This window comes from Schistocerca nitens, chromosome 8, assembly GCF_023898315.1.
Source record: "Schistocerca nitens isolate TAMUIC-IGC-003100 chromosome 8, iqSchNite1.1, whole genome shotgun sequence".
Classification (NCBI taxonomy): Eukaryota; Metazoa; Arthropoda; class Insecta; order Orthoptera; family Acrididae; genus Schistocerca; species Schistocerca nitens.
In genome coordinates this window covers 257336615-257359140 of record NC_064621.1, presented here as the reverse complement: position 1 = coordinate 257359140, position 22526 = coordinate 257336615, and the positions used below count along the sequence as shown (strand labels likewise).

The 22526-nt window shown below is 41.8% G+C and overlaps 1 protein-coding gene across 1 annotated transcript in view; it reads right to left on the bottom strand.

Moving 5' to 3' along the window:
* Positions 1 to 20854, bottom strand: part of LOC126198709 (myrosinase 1-like) — an 87222-nt gene extending 66368 nt beyond the window's left edge. Inside the window, exons 1-5 of the mRNA XM_049935218.1 lie at positions 20684 to 20854; positions 19964 to 20094; positions 17142 to 17276; positions 4690 to 4812; positions 4425 to 4605 (exon numbers count right to left, since the gene is read on the bottom strand). Of these exons, the coding sequence (XP_049791175.1) occupies positions 4425 to 4605; positions 4690 to 4812; positions 17142 to 17276; positions 19964 to 20094; positions 20684 to 20819 (706 nt within the window). The 5' untranslated portion in view covers positions 20820 to 20854. The remainder of the gene's footprint in view (positions 1 to 4424; positions 4606 to 4689; positions 4813 to 17141; positions 17277 to 19963; positions 20095 to 20683) is intronic.
* Between the last annotated feature and the right edge of the window lie 1672 nt (positions 20855 to 22526).

The window sequence follows — 22526 nt, the reverse complement described above, 5'->3', positions numbered from 1 at the left end:
TGTTATTGTATTCTTATGTTATAAAATTGTAATTGACAGCAGTTCATCAAATTAAGTAACTTGTAAGTTCCATTTGACTGCACACGTTTCTGTTGGTCATACTATATGGACAATATGTGAGACGTAGGGACTGTTAGTGTTTGCACGTGTGTTAATAATTGAGCAAGGGACTGGATAACAGCATTGCTGGTTCTAAGGACAATTTTAAAAACTTTGTGAGTGCACAAGTGGTGGTTATGGACTTGCTATATTCTCCGCAAGACTCTTCGATGGTGATTGTGCACCTGCACAGTTGCAACAGATTGCTGCTGGCCGTCTCTACAAGGACTACAGTGGGTCTGCATCTTTGATGGCCCACCATTACCATTATTTCTACAAGGACTGCAGTGGGTCTGCACCTCTGGTGGCCCACCAATACCGTAATCTCTACCAGGACTACAGTGGGTCTACTCTGTGATGACCTCCGTACCAATATTCTTGAAACCTTCGACTGACTCTGCAGTGGGTTTGCTCTGTTGTGGCCCATTACCTGTCTGCATGTCAAGAGTCAGCACTGTCTTTTCGTTGGAAGGACAACACTACTTCTTCAAGACTGCATGGAAATCCACTACTTCCATGTGCATTTTCTTCTACTGCTCAGACTTTGAGAAAAACACTGCTATTTTACTGTGATGAACGATCAGGACTGTCTTTATGGACTGTAAGAAAATTTTAGCTTTTGACAAACATTGTATCAATAAGTGTGTGCCTTTCATTTCTTTGTTATTGTAATTATGAAAAACTTTATCAAATCATTATTGGCCACTGCCCAAAACAATTTGTAAAATTTTTTGTGGGGAGCATGGGGGCTATGTAAGTAGGGTGTTTATGTTTTCTTATTGGCAACGTTACGTAGCGGTCTGTATGAAAATCACTGGCTGTGCTGTGTGCAGTCTGTGGCTAGTTTGCATTGTTGTCTGCCATTGTAGTGTTGGGCAGCGGCAGTTGGATGTTAACAGCGCGTAGCGTTGCGCAGTTGGAGGTGAGCCGCCAGCAGTGGTGGATGTGGGGAGAGAGATGGCGGAGTTTTGAAATTTGTAATACTGGATATCATGAAGTGCTACAAATATTATGACTATTAAGGTAAATACATTGTTTGTTCTCTATCAAAATCTTTCATTTGCTAACTATGCCTATCAGTAGTTAGTGCCTTCAGTAGTTTGAATCTTTTATTTAGCTGGCTGTTGTGGCGCTCGCTGTATTGCAGTAGTTCGAGTAACGAAGATTTTTGGTGAGGTAAGTGATTTGTGAAAGGTATAGGTTAATTTTAGTCAGGGCCATTCTTTTGTAGGGATTATTGAAAGTCAGATTGCGTTGCGCTAAAATTATTGTGTGTCAGGATAAACACAGTCATGTATAAATTTTTCAAAGGGGACGTTTCAAACTTTATTCACGGAGAAATGATATTCATCGCCATTTCTTTCTTTAAATGTAGATTTCATTTTCTTTAATCCATTGCGAAAAATCCTGCCCTTTTGGATTAATTATAACACTTTCTTGCTGTTCGTTTGATATTTAGACTTACTAAAAATTAGATAGAGATATTTTCTCGTTTGTAAAAAGATGTCTCCTTTGCCACGACAGTTGTAATATGTTAGCATGACGTCGACAGCGTGATACTTCGTACACTCCTATGTCGTCTTAGTGGCGCGCAGAATGTGCAACATGCCGACATCAGTGAAATTTACGAGCGTCATTCCGCGGTTGTCCTATCTTCGAGACTTGGCGGTTAGTATCTGTTGCACGTCTTACTTTGTCTAGCAGATACTGTCAGTGCCTTAATTCGAAGCAAATTGCCATCAGATGTTGATTTCTGAGGGCACGAAGTTGTTGATGACATGCATCGTCATTGTTTCTACCGAACTGAAACACCGTGTAAACGGCTTCAAGTGCTGCAACAAACTCTAAGATTTAGTGATTGAAACCAGCAGTTGGTGGGTAGTCGTACTGTCCCAACATACTTTCTATCTGATGGATGCTTGACAGCAAAAGCAAATGCCACCGTTGTTTATACTCAGTGGTGACTGTAGTGATGAGTTGCACTACATGGTTGCACTACATGTTTACTACAAGACAACTTCATGATATGGGTTCGTCTAGATAAAGTAGGGCAATAAATACCAAACTCACATCGTTCTGGCAGCTAACTGAGGCACCATATTCGCCTGGTAGGAATGTTAACGTACCTTAAATATTGGTCCATACACGTTTCTTCACCGTGTCAAGTGGTTGCTCCATCCCCTCATACAAGATTTTAGTTATAATTCTGTGAGGAAAGCTACACAAACACTATGTTGATACAATAGGACTAAAAGTAACTGATAATTAACTCTTCACACCACAGAAATTGGTTCCTCCAATCATTGCTCACAGTGGGGTGTCAATTCACTCCTTGTCATCGAGTAGTGCAGTTTACACATGCCATCGATTAAAAGTACTGTCCGGCAACCCATTTAAATGTGAGCAGGTCAGATGGCAAAACAGCATGCTGGCTACCATCTCCATCTTAAATGAGACTTCACTGAGCCATGACTGACATATGTGGAAAGATTGTAATGATACAAGTAGTTTTACCTTCAGTGCAGTAGGGGCTTCTATAGAGACGCATTCGAGCAAGATGTCTGTGCCACTGACCAGGCCCCGACAAATCTCCTCGACATAAGGGGAACGATCGAACAATAATGGAACGGTATGGCTCCCCATCACTTAACATTTTCGCGAGCAGGCCATGTGCCACGATGCCACTGTTGTCAGCACGAAACACTTCAGTATAAACGACTCTAATTTTACCGGCGACGGAGCACGTGAGTATTCTTTAACAACAATCAAGCAGGGTACATTCTCGTATGACTCTTCCTTCCATGTCTTGCACGGCTCTGACGAGGCTATACATTATAACCATCTGCTTAATAGCGTGTCTATTTAAGTTTGGAACGCAACAGAGCACCGTTTCTGCATATCATGGATTCGGATAAAGAGAAGTTGCAGGTGATCGTCAAGAACGTTCACGTAGTCCACTGGTATCACTGTAACTTAATTTACTGTCATGTACTCGATGGAAACCCAGCCCCCCCCCATAATGATAGAAAACTATGACTCTGAGCACTATGGGACTCAACATCTGAGGTCATCAGTCCCCTAGACTTAGAACTACTTAAACCTAAGGACATCACACACATCCATGCCCGGCCGGCCGGGGAGGCCGAGCGGTTCTAGGCGCTACAGTTTGGAACCGCGCGACCGCTACGGTCGCAGGTTCGAATCCTGCCTCGGGCATGGATGTGTGTGATCTCCTTAGGTTAGTTGGGTTTAAGTAGTTCTAAGATCTAGGGGACTGATGACCTCAGAAGTTAAGTCCCATAGTGCTCAGTGCCATTTGAACCATTTTTGAAAGCAAGGGATGCCAAACGATGGCTCCCTGGCCCGTTTATCAGCCAAGTCAGAGATTTTCTCTGATCGGACACTGGTTTTTCCATTGTCCTTATGTTCGTATCGCTGTACCTGACCAGAACTTGGTTTCCAATACGCTGTTGTACCGTCTTTCTCATTCTGAAATGGCTCAACGAGCACGAACGGAATGCAAATAAATTGAAATAAAAAAGAAAAGAAATCAGCGGATGTAATCACTCCAGACTGCTACCATCAGTCCATCTAGGACCATGACTATAGAGAGAGTTAAAAAGCGTGGTCTGCAATGGCAAAGTAGCTCCTAATAATCCTCAAATTTTTGTGAAAGCAAGTGATTTGCAGTGATGAATCGCTGTAAGCAGCGGCAATTTGATGGAAGAGTTTGGGTTTGGTGAATACCTGGGGAAACTTAAATATAAATATGTGTGGTTCTAAAAGTGAACTATGGAGGGGATATTGTTAGCGTACAGGAATATTTTTTGTGGTTTTGGTGCAGTCCAGTTAATATCACTTAATAAAATGCCAACCGCGGAGAGATATGAACAAATTTTACTGTATTGTGTTCTGCATGCAGTAGAGAAATAGTTCAGAGACGATGAGTGTATCAGCTTGACAGTACACCATGTCATAACGCAGCATCTCTGCGGGAATGGTTTATGGCCGGTAACATTCGTGCAATGGATTAGCCCGCCAAGAGTTTTGTCCTCAACTCTTTTGGATGAGTCAGAATGTGGGCTTCACTTCATAACCTAATGTCCACCACCACTACCTTCCCAGGTTTTGTCTATTGGGATAGGTTACTGTAATACCATAGACACTCACAGATCTCATTGAAAGTGACCACAGCAAAGTTGAAGCCCTCATAAAGATGAAGAGTTGACCCACTTATATTTATGTCTACTAATAGGCTGCTTTTGATGAGATAATGAAATGTTTAAGAGCCTCAAGCGATATTACAATTGTCTTCAGGTACTGACCATTCTGCGAAGCTCTAAACTGCTCATCATACAGGTGCCATACGCGAGCGTGGGCTTTGATGATGGTGTGTGCCGCCAGGTAGTCGCCAATTCCTTTGGCGGGCTGAGAAGGGGCCATCCTCAAAGTTGTGTAGCCGTGCACAAAGGTAGCTGGCTCGTTGAACGTGACCCACCATTTCACCTAAGGAACCGTACACTACCATTATGCTCCTAGGCGAAGTAAATGTGAGACTAGCATATAAACGTTTTGAAACGTTTTACTTACCCTGTCTCCGAAGTTTTCAAACAGTACCCTGGCGTATTCAACGAAGTAGTCTGCCAGCAACTCGTTAGGCCAGCCTCCGATGTACTGCAGTGGTTGAGGAAGATCCCAATGGTACATAGTCACCTGTAGATGGCATACTGCAGTGTGAAATTTGTGAAATGCTGTATGGTAAATAATGATGGAAACCTTTAGGGTAAAATATTCCGAAGGTAAAATAGTAACCTCATTCACATCTCGTGTCGGTGATTACTCAGGAGAATGACGTCATTAGGAAAAAGAATGAGGAAGATTTGAGGAGTAGATCGCGGAAATTACGAGCAGACGCTGAGCACAACTGGGGAGAAATCTGTAACGTAACTTGAGTAACAGAAGGCATCGATTGATATGAAAGATTCTGAGACATTAAGGATTCGTCAGTTTACTACAGGAGGGCAGTGTGAAGGCTTGAAACTGCAGAGAGAGACCGAAAGATGAGTACAATAAGCAGGTTCAAACAGATGTGGGTTGAAGTAATTATTCGGAAATGATGAGGCTTGCATGGGATAGACTAGAATTCATCAGACCAGTTTTCGTGCGGATGACCACAACAAAAATAATAACAACAACAGCAGCAGCAATAAGAATCATGTAATTATGCCTGAAGTGCTGGGGATTCTGGAGAAGTGACCAAGGCTGGTAGTTTGTTGATGGATTTTATGTCTTTTTCTTCGTAAGTTGTGTTTCAGAGATTTGTGATGATTCTTAACGGATGTTATAATAACAACGAGGATGCTGACTTCGGTAACAAAGGGGCATATAATGATTTGAAACATGAGGCTAGTAATGGCAGTTAAGGGAATTTTTCTAAATATAACTTCATAATCGTTGCAGAACGTAGTCTTGTGTGCAAACATGACAGGTAACCAGAACGGTCAATGGAGTTTAACAGCGCAATGAATGGTGGACAAATATTGTGCGGACACATTTCACTGTGTAGCTTTCATCACCCATTATGTATATGGTACACTACGAGAAGAGAATTCCCAATTTTAAACTACTGGACATCAAAACAGCGGGACTGATACAAAAAGGAAAGCAACAACAACATTGCGAGAGCAGAACTCTTGGCCATGCAGAAAAAGGGTAGAGGTGGAAATCGGTCACAGTCTTATCAAAGAAACTCTTGCAGCATTCGCAACAGATTTATGGGAACTAATGGAAATGTAATTATAGGAGTACGAGCAAGAGTTCGGTGCTCTGTCTCCAAGTTACGCTTCTTACAACCACAACTGAGTTGACAAACATACGTCAGTTCGAAAAATTTCTATTCTGTCTAACTCAGTGGGATTTCTGATCCCCATACTTTAAGATTTATCTGGTGAGTACCTAGCACGGATCACTGACGTCGGTAGGAATTTATGGACCATGGCACCTGTGAGCTGACATTGAATTGGTGTCGACGATATCAGTGGCTGACATTTTGTTGTGTTGTTCGCTCGAAGGCAAGTACTGCATTGGAAAATAATATAAAAATGACCGCTTTCAAACTGCTTGTGCACGAATAGATCTACGAAATATCTCCGTCGGGATGCCATTTGTATAACTGTATTGAATTCAGAGGGTGTAGCTCTTCTCGATGGAAAAAAGTCTGCTCACCTATAGACTGCTCACAGTCTGCGTAAATGTGCAAAAATGAACACTAAATCTCATCGATCATTCTGTAATGCATCCATATAGTCGGTTACGGTCCCCATGCCTACACAGATGGGCGTGGTATCATTAAAAAATTTCACAGCTCAAGTTATTATCAGCCTGGAACGTTTCTACGAGAAAAAGATTTTACCATAGCACATATCATCTTAGATCTTTACTTTTCCCAGGTGGACCTCCCTTTATGGACCAGAATCTTGTTTGACAGGTGTGATGTCGTCTGAAGAGCGGTGTGCTAAAGCAAGGTTGGCAACCACAGAAATGTATAATTGCTGCATGCCGCATGACGCTTGAGAAATACAATCGGAGGTACGTCTGTTAGGGCTTCGCTAGGCCGACGTAATCGATGGTCTACTTATGGCTCGGCCAAGTTAGCAGTCAACGATCAAGACGACAGCGTCGTCTTAGACATGCCATCTGTGTATTAAATGTCGCAGGATGAATTTTGCGTAATCATTAGGTCGGTCATTCTTCCAGTGAAGAGACTTGTAAAAGTGAGCGTATCAAGTGATTGTTTACAGTTCAGAGACAATTGTAAATAGTCAGAACGTTCCCATAGAAATGAATTATACATGTTAGGTAGATCTTCACATCTATATTGTAATTAAGTGAACTAAAATTTTACAGTTCCACTTCATGTCCTCCTAGAGCAAACCAAAGTAACCACCGTTGTCCCAGTGAGTGTACTTTCGGTAGGGTACGATGTAAGAATCTCATTTCAGTGCGTAATATGTTTCAGGGTCAGTGGTTAACATTACAGGGTATATCCTAAATCCGTAACCTTGGCTCATTTTCTGATACTTTTAGTATACTTGTTGCCGAAGTTCCAAAACTGGGAAGAGAGGGTAACAAGTGTTGAGAAAACCTGGTAAAGAAATAGGTTGTCGCCCCTTTAGCAGAGTCGGACTGGGGTATCTGTTCAAATTTAGCCTGTCAAGAAAATTAGTGCCACAAATAGTTCACTTGAACCGGAGAAGAATTGTTGGTGTACAGGTCCTGTTGACCAGATTATGTGCTACTTTTTGGTTCAATCTCCTCTCTACAATGGGGTATGTACATAGCACAGAGCTGAGATGATCCGTTGATTGGAAAGCAACGTTAGGCCCTGCTGTGCAGGACGTTTTGTCTTAGAGCTATATTTTATCCGCGCTATTGTCTGACCCCCCCCCCACACAGACCAAGAACCATGGACCATGCCGTTGGTGGGGAGGCTTGCGTGCCTCAGCGATACAGATAGCCGTACCGTAGGTGCAACCACAACGGAGGGGTATCTGTTGAGAGGCCAGACAAACATGTGGTTCCTGAAGAGGGGCAGCAGCCTTTTCAGTAGTTGCAGGGGCAACAGTCTGGATGATTGACTGATCTGGCCTTGTAACACTAACCAAAACGGCCTTACTTTGCTGGTACTGCGAACGGCTGAGAGGAAGGGGAAACTACAGCCGTAATTTTTTCCGAGGGCATGCAGCTTTACTGTATGGTAAAATGATGATGGCGTCCTCTTGGGTAAAATATTCCGGAGGTAAAATAGTCCCCCATTCGGATCTCCGGGCGGGGATCACTCAAGAGGACGTCGTTATCAGGAGAAAGAAAACTGGCGTTCTACGGATCGGAGCGTGGAATATCAGATCCCTTAATCGAGCAGGTAGGTTAGAAAATTTAAAAAGGGAAATGGATAGGTTAAAGTTAGATATAGTGGGAATTAGTGAAGTTCGCTGGCAGTAGGAACAAGACTTTTGGTCAGGTGAATACAGGGTTATAAATACAAAATCAAACAGGGGTAATGCAGGACTCGGTTTAATACTGAATAAAAAAATAGGAGTGCGGGTAAGCTACTACAAACAGCATAGTGAACGCATTATTGTGGCCAAGATAGACACGAAGCCCACGCCTACTACAGTAGTACAAGTTTATGTGCCAACTAGCTCTGCAGATGACGAAGAAATTGTAGAAATGTGTGATGAAATAAAATAAATTATTGAGATAGTGAAGGGAAATTTAATAGTCATGGGTGACTGGAATTCTGTAGTAGGAAAGGGGAGAGAAGGAAACGTAGTAAGTGAATATGGATTGGGGCTAAGAAATGAAAGAGGAAGCCGCCTGATAGAATTATGCACAGAGCACAACTTAATCATAGCTAACACTTGGTTCAAGAATCATAAAAGAAGGTTGTATACATGGAAGAAGCCTGGAGATACTGACGGGTTTCAGATAGATTATATAATGGTAAGACAGAGATTTAGGAACCAGGTTTTAAATTGTAAGACATTTCCAGGGGCAGATGTGGACTGTGACCACAATCTATTGGTTATGAACTGTAGATTAAAACTGAAGAAACTGCAAAAAGGTGGGTATCTAAGGAGATGGTACCTGGATAAACTGAAAGAACCAGAGGTTGTACAGAGTTTCGGGGAGATCATAAGGGAACAATTGACAGGAATGGGGGAAAGAAATACAGTAGAAGAAGAATGGGTAGCTTTGAGAGATGAAGTAGTGAAGGCAGCAGAGGATCTAGTAGGTAAAAAGACGAGGGCTAGTAGAAATCCTTGGGTAACAGAAGAAATATTGAATTTAATTGATGAGAGGAGTAAATATAAAAAAGCAGTAAATGAAGCAGGCAAAAAGGAATAAAAACGTCTCAAAAATGTCTAGGCAGGGATGGCTAGAGGACAAATGTAAGAATGTAGAGGCTTATCTCACTAGGGGTAAGGTAGATACTGCCTACAGGAAAATTAAAGAGACCTTTGGAGAAAAGAGAACCACTTGTATGAATATCAAGAGCTCAGATGGAAACCCAGTTCTAAGAAAAGAAGGGAAAGCAGAAAGGTGGAAGGAGTATATAGAGAGTCTATACAAGGGCGATGTACTTGAGGACAATATTATGGAAATGGTAGAGGATGTAGATGAAGATGAAATGTGAGATACAATATTGCGTGAAGAGTTTCACAGAGCACTGAAAGACCTGAATCGAAACAAGGCCCCGGGAGTAGACAACATTCCATTACAACTACTGACAGCCTAGGGAGAGCCAGTCCTGACAAAACTCTACCCTCTGGTGAGCAAGATGTATGAGACAGGCGAAATACCCTCAGACTTCAAGAAGAATATAATAATTCCAATCCCAAAGAAATCAGGTGCTGAAAGATAAGTTTGGATTCCGTAGAAATGTTGGAACACGTGAGGCAATACTGACAGTACGACTTATCTTAGAAGCTAAATTAAGGAAAGGCAAACCTACGTTTCTAGCATTTGTAGACTTAGAGAAAGTTTTTGACAATGTTGACTGGAATACTCTCTTTCAAATTCTGAAGGTGGCAGGGGTAAAATACAGGGAGCGAATGGCTATTTACAATTTGTACAGAAACCAGATGGCAGTTATAAGAGTCGAGGGACATGAGAGGGAAGCAGTGGTTGGGAAGGGAGTGGGACAGGGTTGTAGCCTATCCTCGATGTTATTCAATGTGTATATTGAGCAAGCAGTGAAGGAAACAAAAGAAAAATTCGGATTAGGTATTAAAATCCATGGAGAAGAAATAAAAACTTTGAGGTTCGCCGATGATATTGAAATTCTGTCAGACAGCAAAGGCCTTGGAAGAGCAGTTGAACGGAATAGATAGTGTCTTGAAAGGAGGGTAAAAGATGAACATCAACAAAAGCAAAACGAGGATAATGGAATGTAGTCGAGTTAAGTCGGGTGATTCTGCGGGAATTAAATTAGGAAAAGGGACACTTAAAGTAGTAAAGGAGTTTTGCTATACACATATTTTTTTTTGGTCATCAGTCTACTGACTAGTTTGGTGCGGCCCGCCACGAATTCCTTTCCTATGCTAAACTCTTCATCTCAGAGTAGTACTTGCAACCTACGTCCTCAATTATTTGCTTGATGTATTCCAATCTCTGTCTTCCTCTACAGTTTTTGCCCTCTACAGCTCCGTCTAGTACCGTGGAAGTCATTCCCTCATGTCTTAGCAGATGTCCTATCATCCTGTCCCTTCTCCTTATCAGTGTTTTCCACATATTCCTTTCCTCTCCGATTCTGCGTAGAACCTCCTCATTCCTTACCTTATCAGTCCACCTAATTTTCAACATTCGTCTACAGCACCACATCTCAAATGCTTCGATTCTCTTCTGTTCCGGTTTTCCCACAGTCCATGTTTCACTACCATACAATGCTGTACTCCAGACGTACATCCTCAGAAATTTCTTCCTCAAATTGAGGCCGGTATTTGATATTAATAGACTTCTCTTGGCCAGAAATGCCTTTTTTGCCATAGCGAGTCTGCTTTTGATGTCCTCCTTGCTCCGTCCGTCATTGGTTATTTTACTGCCTAGGTAGCAGAATTCCTTAACTTCATTGACTTCGTGACCACCAATCCTGATGTTAAGTTTCTCGCTGTTCTCATTTCTACTACTTCTCATTACCTTCGTCTTTCTCCGATTTACTCTCAAACCATACTGTGTACTCATTAGGCTGTTCATTCCGTTCAGCAGATCATTTAATTCTTATTCACTTTCACTCAGGATAGCAATGTCATCAGCGAATCGTATCATTGATATCCTTTCACCTTGTATTTTAATTCCACTCCTGAACCTTTCTTTTATTTCCATCATTGCTTCCTCGATGTACAGATTGAAGAGTAGCGGCGAAAGGCTACAGCCTTGTCTTACACCCTTCTTAATACGAGCACTTCGTTCTTGATCGTCCACTCTTATTATTCCCTCTTGGTTGTTGTACATATTGTATATGACCCGTCTCTCCCTATAGCTTACCCCTACTTTTTTCAGAATCTCGAACAGCTTGCACCATTTTATATTGTCGAACGCTTTTTCCAGGTCGACAAATCCTATGAAAGTGTCTTGGTTTTTCTTTAGCCTTGTTTCCATTATTAGCCGTAACGTCAGAATTGCCTCTCTCGTCCCTTTACTTTTCCTAAAGCCAAACTGATCGTCACCTAGCGCATTCTCAATTTTCTTTTCCATTCTTCTGTATATTATTCTTGTAAGCAGCTTCGATGCATGAGCTGTTAAGCTGATTGTGCGATAATTCTCGCACTTGTCAGCTCTTGCCGTCTTCGGAATTGTGTGGATGATGCTTTTCCGAAGGTCAGATGGTATATCGCCAGACTCATATATTCTATACACCTACGTGAATAGTCGTTTTGTTGCCACTTCCCCCAATGATTTTAGAAATTCTGATGGAATGTTATCTATCCCTTCTGCCTTATTTGACCGTAAGTCCTCCAAAGCTCTTTTAAATTCCGATTCTAATACTGGATCCCCTATCTCTTCCAAATCGACTCCTGTTTCTTCTTCTATCACATCAGACAAATCTTCACCCTCATAGAGGCTTTCAATGTATTCTTTCCACCTATCTGCTCTCTCCTCTGCATTTAACAGTGGAATTCCCGTTGCACTCTTAATGTTACCACCGTTGCTTTTAACGTCACCAAAGGTTGTTTTGACTTTCCTGTATGCTGAGTCTGTCCTGACAATCATATCTTTTTCGATATCTTCACATCTTTCCTGCAGCCATTTCGTCTTAGCTTCCCTGCACTTCCTATTTATTTCATTCCTCAGCGACTTGTATTTCTGTATTCCTGATTTTCCCGGAACATGTTTGTACTTGCTCCTTTCATCAATCATCTGAAGTATTATTTCTGTTACCCATGGTTTCTTCGCAGCTACCTCCTTTGTACCTATGTTTTCCTTCCCAACTTCTGTGATGGTCCTTTTTAGAGATGTCCATTCCTCTTCAACTGTACTGCCTACTGCGCTATTCCTTATTACTGTATCTATAGCGTTAGAGAACTTCAAACGTATCTCGTCATTCCTTAGTACTTCCGTATCCCACTTCTTTGCGTATTGATTCTTCCTGACTAATGTCTTGAACTTCAGCCTACTCTTCATCACTACTATATTGTGATCTGAGTCTATATCTGCTCCTGGGTACGCCTTACAATCCAGTATCTGATTGCAGAATCTCTGTCTGACCATGATGTAATCTAATTGAAATCTTCCCGTATCTCCCGGCCTTTTCCAAGTATACCTCCTCCTCTTGTGATTCTTGAACAGGGTATTCGCTGTTACTAGCTGAAACTTGTTACAGAACTCAATTAGTCTTTCTCCTCTTTCATTCCTCGTCCTATATTCTCCTGTTACCTTTTCTTCTACTCCTTCCCCTACAACTGCATTCCAGTCGCCCATGACTACTAGATTTTCGTCCCCCTTTACATACTGCCTTACCCTTTCACTATCCTCATACACTTTCTCGATCTGTTCATCTTCAGCTTGTGACGTCGGCATGTACACCTGAACTATCGTTGTCGGTGTTGGTCTGCTGTCGATTCTGATTAGAACAACCCGGTCACTGAACTGTTCACAGTAACACACCCTCTGCCCTACCTTCCTATTCATAACGAATCCTACACCTGCTATACCATTTTCTGCTGCTGTTGATATTACCCGATACTCATCTGACCTGAAATCCTTGTCTTCCTTCCACTTCACTTCACTGACCCCTACTATATCTAGATTGAGCCTTTGCATTTCCCTTTTCAGATTTTCTAGTTTCCCAACCACGTTCAAGCTGCTGACATTCCACGCCCCGACTCGTAGAACGTTATCCTTTCGTTGATTATTCAATCTTTTTCTCATGGTAACCTCCCCCTTGGCAGTCCCCTCCCGGAGATCCGAATGGGAGACTATTCCGGAATCTTTTGCCAAAGGAGAGATCATCATGACACTTCTTCAAATACAGGCCACATGTCCTGTGGATACACGTTACGTGTCATTAATGCAGTGGTTTCCATTGCCTTCTGCATCCTCATGTCGTTGATCATTGCTGATTCTTCCGCCTTTAGGGGCAATTTCCCACCCCTAGGACAAGAGAGTGTCCTAAAACTCTATCCGCTCCTCCGCCCTCTTTGACAAGGCCGTTGGCAGAATGAGGCTGACTTCTTATGCTGCAAGTCTTCGGCCGCAATGCTGATTATTTATCAAAATTTAGGCAGTGGCGGGGATCGAACCCTGGATCGAAGACGTTTTGATTATGAATCAAAGACGCTACCCCTAGACCACGAGGGAGCAAAGTAACTGATGATGGTCGAAGTAGAAGGGATATAAAATGTAGACTGGCAATGGCAAGGAAAGCGTTTCTGAAGAAGAGAAATTTGTTAACATCGAGTATAGATTTAAGTGTCAGGAAGTCGTTTCTGAAAGTATTTGTATGGAGCGTAGCCATGTATGGAAGTGAAACATGGACGATAACTAGTTTGGACAAGAAGAGAATAGAAGCTTTCGAATTGTGGTGCTACAGAAGAATGCTGAAGATTTGGTGGGTAGATCATATAACTAATGAGGAGGTATTGAATAGGATTGGGGAGAAGAGGAGTTTGTGGCACAGCTTGAATAGAAGAAGGGATCGGTTGGTAGGACATGTTCTGAGGCATCAAGGGATCACCAATTTAGGATCGTAGAGGGAGACCAAGAGATGAATACACTAAACAGATTCAGAAGGATGTAGGTTGCAGTAGGTACTGGGAGATGAAGAATCTTGCACAGGATAGAGTAGCATGGAGAGCTGCATTAAACCAGTCTCAGGACTGAAGACCACAACAACAACAAACATTCTCTGACTCACTTCTGCAACACGAAGCCTTCATTAAGCAAACACGTTTTCGTCAAAACACCTCATCTGAAACAGTCACTGACGGTACATTACATGAAAGTACCATAGTCAAAATACGAACTAAAATCACGTGATACCATTTTCTCTTCTTCTGAGGATGTCCATACACTAGATTCGTAAATTACACAAAATTAAAATAGCTCTCACAGTTATTGGGGATATTAAATGTTGTGTTACTTACCTATACTTATACATCTGCCCATTTCTTATTCGTATAAGATTGTATAAGGCTAAATAATCCCATCATTTTCCGCACATTAATTATTACTCCTTGTTAGACCCGACAATTAAGAAATCTGTTTGCTGCTGTTACAAGGCTACTACGGATCTCTTGCCCCACTACCTAACTATTAGTATTTCTTGTAGTATTAACACCACAATGACACTCGTCATGGGCGAAGGATCATTGATTAAGATATTGGATTCAGGATTAGGATAGACTTCGTTAAATTTCCCAGCGTTTCCGTAAATCGACTATAGCGATTATTTCAATCGTTCCCAATGCCTCCTTATTTCATTTTGGTGTCATATCTGTACACGGCTCGTCGACGACGATGCTTAATCTATTATTTTCCTTCAGTTTTACTGCATCTCATTTGTTTGCTAATTGTGCCATCCGTTTGCTAGTGGAACTAATGCGTACACATTTTTCTTTGCTGTTTTCTATCCTCTAGAACAGTTTTGAGAATAATCCCTTCAGCTACTGTATTCGGTTGGATTCATCGGGCACAGTACTGGAAGTCAGTGTCATTCAACTTTACCCCACGAAATAACAGAAACTACATTTCTGATATCACTCTCACTAATGCGATGGACTATCCAGTACCGTTTTCTTCTATGGATGCCAAGATTGATTACTTTCTGTTCACATTGGTATATTGTTGACTTGCTGAGAAGGTAACATACATCCACATGGTTTGAAACGCTTGTGATTTTCCTGGTACTGTCAAAGACGCGCAGAACTAATTTGTTTCTGAGAGTATTTTTGGGAACAGTCGCCCCTAATTTTGACCATGACCCTGTGAACTCTTGTGGGATGTGCTGTTCTAGACGTGTGGTCCAAAGCGTCTTAAGTGTCATAATCATATCCATAGTTTGTCAGTCCTTTATTTAAAAGAAATGAGTTACATATGTGTTATGCGCAAATGTCCGCCGCTCGTAGTCTCGCGGTAGCGTTCTCGCTTCCCGAGTACGGGGTCCCGGGTTTGATTGCCGGCGGGGTAAGGGATTTTCACCTACCACGAGATAAATGGGTGTTGTTGTGTCGTCTTCATCGTCATCATTCATCCCCTTTACGGTCCGAGGAAGGCAATGGCAAACCTCCTCCAATAGGACGTTGCCTAATACGGCGGTGCTAGTCTCCCGCATCGTCCCCCTACGCTCTGTCAAGAAGCATGGGGCTTCATTTTCGTTATGCCCAATTAGATAGTGAACTAGATAATGTGACAGAACGCCGAATTTTAGCCTTAATACCTGTCTGAGCGGAGGGAAAATTCAGTTGTCGGCAATGGCTTATAGATTTTGTCATACACTACTGGCCATTAAAATTGCTGCACCACGAAGATGACGTGCCACAGGTCCGAAATTTAACCAACAGGAAGAAGATGTCGCAATATGCAAATGATTGGCTTTTCAGAGCATATACGGAAGGTTGGCGGCGGTGGCGACTCCTACAATGTGCTGACATGAGGAAAGTTTCCAACCGATTTCTCATACACAAACAGCAGTTGACCGGGGTTGCCTAGTGAAACGTTGTTGTGATGCCTCGTGTAAGGAGGCGAAATGCGTACCATCACTTTTCCAACTTCGATAAAGGTCGGATTTTAGCCCATCGCGATTTCGGTTTATCGTATCGCGACACTGCTGCTCGCGTTGGTGGAGAACCAATGACTGTTAGCAGAATATGGAATCGGTGGGTTCAGGAAGGTAATACGGAACGCCGTTCTGGATCCCAACGGCCTCGTATCACTAACAATCGAGATGACAGGCATCTTATCCGCATGGCTGTAACGGATTGTGCAGCCACGTCTCGATCCCTGAGACAGAAGATGGGGACGTCTTCAAGACAACAACCATCTGCACGAAGAGTTCGACGACGTTTGCAGCAGCATGGACTATCTGCCCCGAGACCATGGCTGCGGTTACCCTTGACGCTGCATGACAAACAGGAGCGCCTGCGATGGTGTACTCAACGACGAACCTGGGTGCACGAATGGGGAAACGTCATTTTTCCGGATGAATCCAGGTTCTGTTTACAGCATCATGATGGTGGCATGAATGTTTAGCGACATCGCGGTGAACGCACATTGGAAGCGTGTATTCGTCATCGCCATACTGGCGTATCACTCGGCGTGATGGTATGGGGTGCCATTGGTTACACGTCTCGGTCACCTCTTGTTCCCATTGACGGAACTTTGAACAGTGGACGTTACATTTCAGATGTGTTACGACTCGTGGCTCTACCCTTCATTCGATCCCTGCGAAACCCTACATTTCAGCAGGATAATGCACGACCGCATGTTGCAGGTCCTGTACGGGCCTTTATGGATACAGAAAATGTTCGACTGCTGTCCTGGCGAGCACATTCTCCAGATCTCTCACCAATTAAAAACGTCTGGTCAATGGCGGCCGAGCAACTGGCTCGTCACAATACGCCAGTGACTATTCTTGATGAACTGTGGTATCATGTTGAAGCTGCATGGGCAGCTGTACCTGTACACCCCATCCAAGCTGTGTTTGACTCAATGCCCAGGCGTATCAAGGCCGTTATTACGGCCAGAGGTGGTTGTTCTGGGTACTGATTTCTCAGGATCTATGCACCCAAAATGCGTGCAAATGTAATCACATGTCAGTTCTAGTATAATATATTTGTCCAATGAATACCCGTTTATCATCTGCATTTCTTCTTGGTGTAGCAATTTTAATGACCAGTAGCGTAGCTCTTTAAAAGCTGCCACTTTATTCATAGTTTCATCGATTCCAAGTACCAATTATATTATAGTATTTGGAAGTGTTTGCATGCACAACAGAGGTTTATTCTACGACGACAACTATGTGGAAAATACTATTTATTACGTACCATTGGCTGAATTCCGTTGGCAAGCAGCTCGTTGATGAGGTTGTTGTAATAGTCGATACCAGGCTGGTTGATAACGTCAACGTCCCCGGTAGGCAACACTCGTGACCAGGAAATCGAAAAGCGGTATACGTTCGCCTGTTCAATCACAATGTATTATCAGCTTCAAAGAAAGATTATCTATTAATAGCTAGTATTTGATCGTTAGTTTATATACGAATGCTAAACTACGGAATGAGAATAATTTAAGATTGTAACAGTTTAACCAGTATTGGAGAAAGCAGCTTCATAGTACAATAAACTGTATTCACAGAACTTGATCAGGCGTGAAAAATATTTTAACATTTTCTCTTACAAACGCAAAAAAACAGAATATTTAAGATAAATCCAGCTTTTATTTTTGTATATCTGGTAATATGCGATGAAATGACCTCACAAAACTGCTTGTCATTGTGGAAAGCTATATGTACTATGAACAGTAATTTAGAAATACACGGCGATAAAAACGAAAAATGTGAGAGGTTGAGCTGTGTAATATACAAGAAGGGTACCTTGTAAATATCAAATTGGTTAGTGGATACGGAAGTGAACATTAGAAAATTAAGAACGAAGCACGCAGCTTAGGTGGCACTGTATGCGTAATAAGTTATCACTCGGTACAAGTTCAGGGGGAACTTTTGCAGAGAACTAGGTACCATTTTGACTAACGCAACCAAATGCATCGCTGTTAACGAATGAGAACTAAGGAAGAAGAAAGGCTATTATGGAATTGAACAAAGTAATGACTATGCCTGTCGTGCTATGTGGAAGTCACGTTTTGGCTCTAAGAAACGACAAAGGAAGGCGTGACAGGTGGAAGAAACATACAAAAACAGGAATAGTTTGTTAGATGAATGTCCCGTGAATCATTTTGCACGATAGCTCGTAATGATTTGGAACGACTCATTTTACAGTCACAGTGTAATTTGTAAATATGGCTGTACGACGAACATTTATGACACTCCTTTTTCTTCTTTTTTTTAATATACAGACGTGGGTTAGTAATTAATACCCACAATCTTTTACAATTACAACAGCAGTTCTTCTGCAGAATGAAAGAAGCTGTCGATGAGGAGTAATTTATGTGGAATACATTACAATCACGACCTGAAAAAGAAATATATCTATCCTTAACGTGAATGAAGGTCAATAGAACGGACGAAGCTAAAAACACTTACAGCACAATAAGAATTTTAGATTGTGTGGAGCTTCATAAAATAATGTGGAAGAATGAAACGGAGAAATGAAAATGTTGAAGGCAACCACATTATTTGGTAGGTAATGGATGTAAGTTACATTTCCAGTTTGCCGACCCACTAAACTAACGTGGAAATAATGGTGAATAACGCTAATTGCAATTCCATTGGGTTTTCATCTGGGAATGACACTCAGTAGAAGACATAGGCTTCGATGGCAGCTTCAAAATGATATTGGATTTGTTACTGTAAGAATGAAATGAATCACAGAAAATCAGATACGCAGTTCGAATTTCCGCTGCTGTCATTTCTATGTCTGCACATGGGCATTTTACGTTGTTCCCGATAAATAACAGTTCTCATTTTTAAGCCCTATTCACAAGAATCTTTGAGATTTGTTGAGTATATGATAATCTCTTCACGAAAATCGTTTACTTTGTTATTTTGAAGATTATTTTCTCTCCCCCCCCCCTCCCCTAAATATTCCAGCGACAATATGTGCTCGAAATTCTTCCTAATTTCAATTGTTCACTGCAATTCGTTTCGTGTTTAAGCATTCTTTTTAACTTTTTCAAGTATCTGCCATTTGAACGTTCGCGGTCGACGACATTCTCACGGAGACGTTGAAGCTCCTAGTCTCCCTCGGCAATATGGAATAGGAATAGGCTGTGAGACAGTATTTGATCTACTCGACTATCATTTCTTCATTATCATAATCGACCGTAGTAACAGGAAAAACCAAGACAATTTACAAGACCTTATCACCATCACTTATAGGGCAGAAACACACACTCGACACGGTGAGGAATGTAGAAGCACTGTACTTCCATTTTTGTAGACTTAATGCGACCACCTATGAAGATGAGTACGGAAGAAAGGGATTGTGACACACTGTCTGAAGCTCTGACTCGTATGTACAAGTAGCGGGATTCAAATACCCTTTTCTGCGGAACTACGTTTTCCATGTTTCCCCAAGTCGATCAATTAGTGCTTTACAATGGTTTCTTTAGAAAGAACACGGTAGTTTTGCTTCAGCATCCTTCACCGTTTCTGGATTTACCCCGAAGTATAATAAACTCGTCGCTGACGGGACATATCATAAACCTCCGTCCTTTCGTTTTTGTATTACCGATTTTTTTACTTTGTTGTTCATTGTCTATTTTATAAAATTGGAAACTGCTGCTGGAATGTTGCTTGTATTTCATTTTATTCGTCTAACCCCTGGATAACATTATCCAGGGGTCTTTCTCATGTAGCTCTAGAGAACACACATCACTCCTCAACTGTAGTCCCACTTGATATTAGACTTTATTAGATTCAACTAGTTTCCACATAACTGAGGTTCACCACTTATTTCGCCGTTAGATGTTTACTCAAAGGAACTTTACCTGAAAATTAACTGACATCCGTTTTCCAGAAAAACTGCCCTGTTATACAGCTACAGAACACTTTCTGCGGCACATAAGGAGAGTGAATAAATCATCAGTTTTTCGTAGTCCAGAGTGAATAGAAGACAAAATGAAGGGAGACGTTATATTGCGATCGGAAAATCCAGAAGATAGTTTTCTTTGTTTTGGAAAGTTTACTTACATTGATGGCCTTCAGCATCTGCACGTCCTCCTTGTACTTGTGGTAAGAATCGCAAGCGACGTCCCCTGTGTCTCCTGTTGTATATTCCGGGTGGTTGTGGAAAAGGTAGTCTTGAATGTTCTCTCCCTTCCCTACACAGATATGCCAGAACAGTACAGTATGTAACACAACACGATGACTTGTTTAACTGAACGTTTACATGGTAAAAATCATTTTAAGCATTCAGCGTAGGCTGCCAAATTCTTTACACAAGGTAACCTTTGTTGCATCGTGTATTACTTTCATTCGCTGGTCAGTTCCGGCGTGTGACCACTTTCAAAGGCACTTGCGTCCGTGATACTCGCATATGTTTCAAGTTTCAAAACTTTTTTTTCTACATGAGAAGAGAAGCTTGTTCCTGCCCCCTCCTTCAGACACACACACACTAACACACACACACGCAGACGCGTACTAGTGTCGCACTAGACGGGACCTGCATTTCAAAATAGGTACGGGCCAAAACTGGCTAATAATGTAATGTAATATACGATACAATAAATGTCATACAGTATAAGGAAATTTGCAGCCTTTGGTAGATGCTTAAAATTGTTTTAACATTCAACAACTGCGTCGAGGCTGTGAATCCACAACAGAAAAATAATAATGGAACGTGTTGTAACACACCGTTTCTTTGTTCTTCGTTACTTTGCTGAGGTATACTGTTAGTCGTTCTGAACTCACCATCTTCATTCCAGGCTCCTTCGATTTGATAAGCAGCTGTCGCAGCTCCAAACATGAAGTCATCTGGGAATCGGTCAGTGGCCGTCTGTGCCGAAGCAACGGCCAACACAGTCGCAAGGGCGATCAGCAACCTCATGATTGGCAGTGTCCAATGCCTCTATGTGACCTGTTCCAGACTTACATCTATATATAATGTAGCTACGCTGTAGTTTCATAAGATGTTTACAAAACCTCAAAAAATTAAGTTAGATTATCTTCTGTTATCATCAGTTAATCAATAGATTTCATTAGGGATGCCCTCTGTTCTATCGTACAAGTGCTACTCAACGATATTATCGGAGATTTAAGGAGGCAAACTTCGTTTGTGCGTTTTATACAATGGTATCAGTAGAGACTTTCTTATCCATTGCGTTTCGATACTCTCGCCTGTTCCACTCGAAAACTGCTGTAAACGCTTGAGTCGGATGTTTAGCAACGTTGGTTCTGATGAAAAGGATAGTTGTCAACGACTGCAACGCTATATGTTACTCATCGCTTAGCTAAATACTCCAAATTACAAAGAGAATAATGCTAAAAGAATGGATGGTAAAGGCTTATAAATCAATATAATTCCATGAACAGCCAGTTCTCATTTTAAAAAAATCATTACTTTATTTAAACCGGCTCTATTAGATAGTAGTATTTTTGCAGCAGTTTTCTCGTCCAAGGGATATTTATTGTAAAGTACAGACAGTGAGAGTAACAAAATTGTTGTAGTAATGCATTTCCTCCAACCAATCAAAACCGAAATAGATACAGTGTTGCGATAATTCGGAGGCAGTGCATGACATTTCTCGTCGTACCAGCATTCTGTATAATTATCTTAGCCTTTTTGCAGATTTTACACATGAAATACCGCAGCTGCTAAGAGATCGCTACGCACAGTCGAATTAGAATTTCTATTCGGATGAATGTTTCAGAATACGACGGTATGTAGCGCGGATGAATCTGTTTCAAAAGGGTGTACAAAACACTCGAGGAATAACTGGGCAAAGAAACAGTGGAGCCAAGTCAGCAAACCTCTTTCAAGGACATTACGGAGCATCAGAAATACGGCAAAGGCACGTTAGTCGTCTGACCCAAATTTTGCCACTTTAGTACAAATACTAAATGACTCGATGCTTTGCGCTTTTGAGGTAGGTATACGACTCTCGCCTACTAGATGTGCTCTATTCAGAGCTGCAACTGGATATGTCTGAGAATTTACTATTGGCGCACAATATACATTGCAAAAGAAATGTACATATTATTATATCAAAGCGTGGTGTCTGTTGTTTCGGACATGTCCCAGGTTGGAGTAGAACTTAGAAATAATTAAACCTAACTAACCTAAGGACATCACACACATCCATGCCCGAGGAAGGATTCGAACCTGCGACCGTAGCGGTCGCTCGGTTCCAGACTGTAGCGCCTAGAACCGCACGGCCACTCTGGCCGGCACATTTTCACTCGTCGCCGCGGATTTCTGATCATTTGTTCCTTTCCTTTTCTTTCATTTCTTCCCCCATCCACCTTCAGTTTACAGAGTATCTATCACAACTGAGGATTTCACCTGGTATCTGTTCATTCAGACATGTCGGGAAGAACAGACACCACATTTTCATACAACTGATATATCTCGATGGGCAATGACAGCACAACCTTCAGTAGAGATGCATATTGACGTTCGACCTCCAACGGAAATCAAAAATTAGCGAGCATGCAGAATGTCCAATGGGTCTGCAGATTGATGGAGCTTATTGCGTATGTGAGATGGTCGGGGAGTGTGCCGAGACAGTACGCACATTTTTGATAAACATTGTGG